This window comes from Eriocheir sinensis, unplaced genomic scaffold (genome assembly GCF_024679095.1).
Source record: "Eriocheir sinensis breed Jianghai 21 unplaced genomic scaffold, ASM2467909v1 Scaffold124, whole genome shotgun sequence".
Classification (NCBI taxonomy): domain Eukaryota; kingdom Metazoa; phylum Arthropoda; class Malacostraca; order Decapoda; family Varunidae; genus Eriocheir; species Eriocheir sinensis.
This window is the reverse complement of record NW_026110563.1, coordinates 749,002-757,309: the sequence shown is the minus strand read 5'-3', so window position 1 is coordinate 757,309 and position 8,308 is coordinate 749,002. Positions and strand designations below refer to the sequence as shown.

At 42.4% G+C, this 8,308-nt stretch overlaps 1 protein-coding gene across 1 annotated transcript; it reads left to right on the top strand.

Moving 5' to 3' along the window:
- Positions 1-1,360: 1,360 nt before the first annotated feature.
- Positions 1,361-7,711, top strand: LOC126989614 (putative uncharacterized protein DDB_G0271982; the record flags this gene model as incomplete). The annotated part of the gene is given in 2 exon segments (XM_050848226.1): positions 1,361-1,474; positions 7,553-7,711. Coding segments are annotated over 2 exon segments (273 nt in total), but the record flags the coding sequence as incomplete, so codon positions are not given.
- Between the last annotated feature and the right edge of the window lie 597 nt (positions 7,712-8,308).

Sequence of the window (8,308 nt, the reverse complement as noted above, 5' to 3'; positions counted from 1 at the left end):
GGTAACAATGAAGAAAAGTAGGTAGGAAGGAAGAAAAGCAGGGAGTAAGAAAAGTTGAAAGAGGAAAAAAATGGGTAGAAAGGAAGAAAAGTAGGTAGGAAGGAAGTAAAGCAGGGAGGAAGAAAAGTGGATAGATAGGAAAAAAAGTAGGTAGAAAGGAAGAAAAGTGGGTAGGAAGGAAGAAAAAGTAGGTAGGAAAGAAGAAAAGTGTTTGTGTTTTTTTTTTTTTTGTGTGTGTGTGTGTGTGTGTTTGTGTGTAGTCGTGACCCACATTGTCCTCGTGTGCACTCAACTCGTGTACGTCAGCTCCGTGTACACTCTTCCCTTACATTACTACATCGTATATTTAATTCCTGCGTACACAACACACCTGAGCCCTGATTACCTGTGCATAAGGAGGCAGGTAAAGATCGGGTACACACACACACACACACACACACACACACACACACACACACACACACACACAACATAATAACAGCAAAAACTATCAATCTCCGGCACTTCCTGACCTTAGTATGTTTGGATGACAGAGAAAACAAAACAAAACAAAGCAAGAAAATAGGAAGAAATAAAGACAAGCAGAGAGAGAGAGAGAGAGAGAGAGAGAGAGAGAGAGAGAGAGAGAGAGAGAGAGAGAGAGAGAGAGAGAGAGAGAGAGAAAGGAGAAACGAGATAGATGAAGAAACGAAGAGGAGAATTGACAAGTGAGGAAGGGAGAGCAAAAGATAGAAGGGAGAAAGATAGGTAGAGGGAAGAAAGGGAATTAGAGATAAAGGAAGAGAAAGAATAAGAGACAAACGAAAAGAAAAAAATGCAAGGAGAGGCAAGGGGAGAGAAAGAAAGCGAGTGAGGTAGAAGGAAGAGAGGTAGGAGAGATAAAGAAAGAGAGAGAATGGGAGTGACGAAGGGAGAGAAAGACGTAGAAAAAAGAAAGAAGGAAGGGAAAGGTCAGGGAGAAGAAAAGTGACGAAAAGAAAACCACACACCTCAGAATTCATACCATCAGCAGGAGTCGCCTTGTGGGGGTTCTAAAGCCATAAACACGACGCCTTCAGATGCCCGCCGCCGAGAGTTGAATCAAACTTTTGCGCCGCCGAATAAGTCTTGAGCGGCGGGCGTGAAGCAAGAACCGCGAAGACCCGCCATGAAGGAAGGAAGGAGGGAGGGAAGGAGGGAAGGAAGGAGGGATGACGAGAAGGAAATCAGGGCAAGAAATAGTAGTAGTTATTGTTGTAGTGGTTGTTGTAGTCGTTCTTAGTAGTAATTGAAGTAGAAGTAATGATGAAAAGGATGGATGTAGTCATAGAGAAAAAACAGAAAGCAGGAGAAAGAAAGAAAAACGAAGAAAATGAAGGAGGAAAAGAAAAAGAAGAACAAGAAGACGAAGAACAAGAAAAATAAGATCGAGAACAACAAGAAGAACAAGGACAAAAACAAGAAAGAGAACGAAAACTAAAAAAAATCCAAAAGAAAGAAAACGCAACATGTGAAATATATAAAAAAAAAAAAGGATGACTCAAACAAAACATATCCCTAACTAACTATCCATCCATCTATCTATCTATCTATCTTCCAAGCTCTCTCCTCCCTGACTAATTCACTCCTACCCCCCCCCCCCCTCACAACACCTCTCCCTCTCCCTCCATCCCTACCCCTTGGACTTGGCAACACTGACTGTCTATCTATCTATCTATCTATCTTCCAAGCTCTCTCCACCCTGACTAATTCACTCCTACCCCCCCCCCTCACAACACATCTCCCTCCCCCTCCATCCCTACCCCCTGGACTTGGCAACACTGACTATCTATCTATCTATCTATCTATCTTCCAAACTCTCTCCACCCTGACTAATTCACTCCTACACTTCCCCTTAACTCCTCTCCTCCCTCCATCCCTGCCCCTTGGACTTGGTAACACTGACTTCGCTGGGTGACTCCGCGGGGTGACTCATCTGGACCACAAATTATCGTACTCAGAGCCGCGTATTCATCTGTTTCCGGCCCATAACTGTTGCCAAGAAGCACCAATAATTAACCATTTAAACGAAAACCATATATGAAGGCAGTTATTTGGGTGATGAAAGCAGTTTTAGGGTCGGAAATCTCAAATCGGCAAACGTAAGAGGCAAAGTACGACAATCTGGCAACGTTGATTCTGGCCCCAGGACGGAAAGGAATGGAATGGCGCAACGAAACATAAATCTTCCTCGGAGTCAAGAGGTGTGACAAGAGAGCATCGTCGTCCACCATTTCTCCTCCTTCCCTTCCCTCCCCCACCATCAGCAGCGTCGACTTGTAAACTAAACCGATTCCGAGCCGCGAAGACGTACAGAGAATTAGCAAAACTTTCCCGCGGCATGTAAAGAAAATTAATAGAGTCGGAGATGAGGTTGAGGGTGTGAAGAGGAGGAGGAGGAGGAGGAAGAGGAGTTGATGGAGGAGGGATAAGGAGAGGGGAGGAGGAGGAGGAGGAGGAGGAGGAGGAGAGTGAGGAGGGACGATCAGGAGTAGAGAAATGATTGAGGAAGAAGAGGAGGAAGAAAAGAAATATAGGAACAGGAGGAAATAGAGAAACAGGAAGAAGACGAAAAAAATACAAGAAAATAAAGACAAAATAAAAAGATGATTTAAAGGAGGAGGAAAGAACAGGAGAGGAGAGGAGAGGAAAGGAGGAGGAAGAGGAGGAAATGACGAACAAATATTAAAAAGAACAGGAAGAAGAAAGAGAATCAGGAAGTAGAGAATGAAAAAGAAATAGAAAAACAATGAAATGAAAAAAAAAAGGTTGAAAATAATGAAAAAAAGAGAAGAAGGAGGAGAAGAATAACAATGAGAATCAAGAAAAAAAGAAACAAGAAATACAGGAAAAAACAAAAGTGAAGCAAAAAAATATGTCAAGGAAAGCAAACAATGACAATGAATTATTCAAGACAAGCGAGTAAGCAACACACACACACACACACACACACACACACACACACACACACACACACACACACACACACACACACACACACACACACACACACACACACACACACACACACACACACACACACACACACACACACACACACACACACACACACACACACACACACACACACACACACACACACACACACACAAACGGCAAAAGAAAACACGAAAACACGCTCAAAACTCCTGCTTAACCGCGTCCTCGCTTCTGTTCTCTTTTGGGTCTCCAGAGAACACGAACGAAACCTTGAAAAACGAGAACGAGACGAGTAATTCATTTCGATCCCAAGTGAGACAGACGAAAAATGCACACACACACACACACACACACACACACACACACACACACACACACACACACACACACACACACACACACACACACACACACACACACACACACACACACACCTGTACGAGCCAAGGTAAACCAATTAGTATATCAATTAACTCAGGATTTTTGGAATTAGAGGGAGAGAGACATACAGACACAGACACACAGACAGAGATACCGACAGACAGACAGACAGTGATCCCACACACACACACACACACACACACACACACACACACACACACACACACACACACACACACACACATGGCGCCTATCCTTCATTACGTAACAGGACTATTAAGGACCTTCATCAGAGTAATTGGTGATATTAGGTTTCTAAATGGATGCATTAATTCACATGATCTTCCTCAGCGGGGTGTGGTGGCGGGTAAGCAATGGCCGAGCTTGAGAAGGAAGGGGAAGAGGAGGAGGAGGAGGAGGAGGAGGAGGAGGAGGAGGAGGAGGAGGAAGGTAAGAACTGGCATCCTTCTGGGTCCTCCTCCTCCTCCTCCTCCTCCTCCTCCTTCCCTCCAGCTGCTAATCAATCCAGTGGTTTCTCTCCACATCCTTTAGTAAGACTCTCTATCCCCTGTCGCTTCTTGTTTTGCTCCCAGCCCTCTTGTAGGTACTCCTCCTCCTCCTTATTCCTTGATTACCGCCTTCCCTTGCTTCGTTCCTTCCTTCCTTACGTCCTTATTCCTTCGTGCTTCGTTTTTCTTCTTGTTTCATTTGTTCCTTTTTTATCCTTTTTCCTTCCCTCTTGTGGTATGTATTTCATTTTTCAATCTTTCTTTCTTTCTTCCTTTATTAATTATTCTCCGTTCTCCTTCGGCCCGTGGTTTGTTTATTCTCTCTTTCTTTCTACATTCATTTTTGTCTTTCTTCATATTTTCCCATCTTCCACTTTCTTCCCTCTTTTCTTCCTTCCTTTCTTCCTTCCTTACTTGCTTGCTTTCTTCCTTCCTTTCATCCTTCCTTACTTCCTTCCTTTCTTCCTTTCTTACTTGCTTGCTTTCTTCCTTCCTTTCATCCTTCCTTACTTCCTTCCTTTCTTCCTTCCTTTCTTCCTTCCTTTCTTCCTTCCTTTCATCCTTCCTTACTTCCCTCCTTTCTTCCTTCCTTACTTGCTTGCTTTCTCCTCCTTTAACTTCTTTTACTTCCATATCTTTTTTATTACATCAAAGGACACGGCTCAAGGGCAACAAAAAGAGTACAAAAAAAAAATGCTCATTTACTGTCGCTCTCCATTTCTATACAATCCCAAATACTTCTTTTTCTATTCCTTCTTAAACTACAAAAAGAAAATGTATAAATAACAAAACAGAAAAAGAAAATGTGAAGAAAGATAAAAATGGTGACAGTATTGATGATGGTGATGGTGGTGGTGACGGTGGTGGTGATGCAGCGTTGCCAATTATCGTACTCAGCGCATTGCATTTTTTGTAGTTTCTGACCGATATCTATAGCAAAAAAAGAGCGAAACCTATCAATATTTAACAGTTTTAACGCTAACTTTAATTTCCTATCGTTATGTGTGTGGTTACGGCAGTCTTGGAGCCTAAAAATGATAAATCCAATGTTCAGTGTACGACAATTTAGCAACGTGGTGGTGGTGGTGGTGATGGTGATGGTGGTGGTGGTGGTGGTGGTGATGGTGGTGGTGGTGGTGGTGGTGGAGGCTACTTTGCACCTTATTGCGTCATCTTCCTTCCCTTTCATCATCATTTTCGTGTCCTCGGCAAGACAGGATTTTTACACGTTAGCACCCTCCTCATCTGCCTATCTTCACACCCTCCTCGTCTTCTTGTCCTCTTCCTCCTCCTCCTCTTTGTCTTCTTCGTCGTCTTCCTCCTCATCTTTGTAATCTCCATCTTCTTTATCATATGCCTCCTCATGCCTGTTTTCTCATTTTTTCTTCTCCTTGATCATTTTTTTTTTCATCCTCATCATCTCTCTCATCTACTTTCTATTTTTATTTATCTATTCTTTTCTTTTCTTCTTTCTTTTCTTTAGTCCTTTTACTTTTCGGTTTTTCCTGTTTTTCTTTTCTTCTCGTTTTTGTCTTTTCATCTCGTTTTTTTCTTTTCATCTCGTTTTTATATTTTCATCTCGTTTTTATATTTTCTTCTTCTTATTATTATTATTATCATTATTCCTCTTCTTCTTCTTTTTCTTTTTCTTTTTCTTCTTTTTCTTCTTCACTTTCTTCTTTTTCCTCTTCTTCTTCTTCTTCTTCTTCTTCTTCTTCTTTTCCTCCTTCTCCTCCTCCTCCTCTTCCTCCATCAACACACTCCAGTAACGAGGGGAAGATGATGATTCACACCCGATATGGAAAGCCCCCCCCCCCCCCCCCCCCCTAAAAAAAAAGGAAGGAAAATGAACGATGGTGTAAAAAAAGGTGATTGTACGACGCCTTACAAATTACAATCTCTGGAAAACAACAACAACAACAACAACAACAACAACAACAACAACAAGTGCAACAAAAAATGGGAAACAGTAAAGAAAACGTGGATTGGGTAAAAGAAAATGAGTGTAGGAAAGAAATCTGTTGAGGAGAATTTTGTTAAGAGTATTTTTTTTTTCCCTCTGTACGTGTTTCATGAGGAGACTGGGAAGAACAAGGAAAATAAAAAAAACTGAAGAAAGGAGAGAAAGACAAGAAGGAAAATTAAAAGAAAGAAGGAATAGAAATAATGATAAGAATGAAAGAAAAATGATGAGAAAAACATTGAAAAAATAGAAAAAATATAAATAACATATAAATTGAAAAATACTTATTTCTTCCTTTATTCATTCGTTCCCATTTTTCTTTTGCCCACTTTCTCTCTACCTATCTTTTTCTTTCCTTATTTTCTCTTATTTTTATACCACATCAAGAAGAAAAAAATAGCAGATAAAAAGAAAAAAAATAACAGCAATGACTCCAGGAACTTCGTGTGTGAATGTGTGTGTGTGTGTATGTGTGTGTGTGTGGGTGGTTAGGTGCTTTTTTTTTTACAACAAAGGAGACAGCTCAAGGGCACAAAAAAGGAAACAATAATAAAAAAAAAAGCCCGCTACTCGCTGTTCCTAAAAAGAATCCGAAGAGGTGGCCGAAAGAGGGGTCAATTGTGTGTGTGTGTGTGTGTGTGTGTGTGTGTGTGTGTGTGTGTGTGTGTGTGTGTGTGTGTGTCTCAAGTGTGTGTGTGTGTGTGTGTGTGTGTGTGTGTGTGTGTGTGCAGGCGTTAATCATGCAAAATGCTCCCCCCCACCCCCACCCCCCCACGGTCGCCCCCTTAAGTATGCGCTTACGTTGCATTTTTCCATTTCTCCGCGCTGTCGAGTGTCGGGACGATGAAGCAACACAAGCGCAGGGCGGAGGGACACGCGGGGATGCATTATTCACCTTCAGCATGTTGAGACACGTACGCCGGAGCCCTCAGCCCGCCACGACCACCACGACTATTGATACACGACGCGCTGTTAGAGAGGAGGTGGGAGGAACTAAGAGGAACTAAGAGGAGGAGAGCCAATGAAATGAGAGGAGGATGAAGATGATTGAAAGGAAGATGAAAGACTGAGAGGGTGATGAAGAGGAGTAAGAGGGACATGAAGAGGAGTAAGAGGAAGATGAAGAGGATTAAGAGGAAGATGAAGAGGACTGAGAGGAAGATGAAGAGGACTGAGAGGAAGATGAAGAGAAGTAAGAGGAAGAAGAAGAGCACTGAGAGGAAAAAGAAGAGGAGTTAGAGGAAGAAGAAGATGACTAAGAGGAAGATGAAGAGGATTAAGAGGAAGATGAAGGCAACAAAACACTAAAACAATACGCAAAACACTATTAAAGAGGATGCCAAAAGGACTAAGAGGAGGAAAAGAATGAACTGACGGGACTAAGAGGAAGATGTTAGAGAATGTGAAAGCTTCTAAGAGGATTAGAGGCAACAAGAGAGAAACGGAACCAAGGAATTAAGAGACAAAGAGAATCAATGAACTAACCGGACCACAAAAAAAAGAAAAACAAACAATGGAATAAGAGAAAAAAAAAAACAAACAGACTAACGAGACCAAGAGGAAGAGAACAACAGAATAGAGAGAAAATGAATCAAGAGAGCAACAGAAAGAGAACCAAAGACTAAGAGGAAGAGGTTCAAAGGAGCAAAGGAAGATAACAGATTAATTACAAGGATAACAACCAACAGACTAAAACGAACCAGAGAGAGAGAGAGAGAGAGAGAGAGAGAGAGAGAGAGAGAGAGAGAGAGAGAGAGAGAGAGAGAGAGAGAGAGAGAGAGAGAGAGAGAGAGAGAGAGAGAGAGAGAGAGAGAGAGAGAGAGAGAGAGAGAGAGAGAGAGAGAGAGAGAGAGAGAGAGAGAGAGAGAGAGAGAGAGAGAGAGAGAGCGAGAGAGAGAGAGAGAGAGAGAGAGAGAGAGAGAGAGAGAGAGAGAGAGAGAGAGAGAGAGAGAGAGAGAGAGAGAGAGAGAGAGAGAGAGAGAGAGAGAGAGAGAGAGCAAGGACATGAAGGGATAGGAATGAGACACTAACACAAGACACTTAAAGAGGTGGAGAGAGAGGGAGAGGGAGAGAGAGTGAAAGGGAGTACTGAAGAGGGATTAAGAAAGAGAAAGAGACGAGTGACAGGGAAGGAGGAACACACAAGGAACACACAAGGAACACACGAGGAACACACAAGGAACACACAAGGAACACACAAGGAACACACGAGGAACACACAAGGAACACACAAGGAACACACGAGGAACACACAAGGAACACACGAGGAACACACAAGGAACACACGAGGACCACACAAGGAACACACAAGGAACACACAAGGAAACACACAAGAACACAAGTGAACACACAAGGAACACACATTGAGGAACACACAAGGAAATACACACCAGTAACACACAAGGAACACACAAGGAACACACTAGGAACACACAAGGAACACACGAGGAACACACAAGGAACACACAAGGAACACACAAGGAACACACAAGGAACA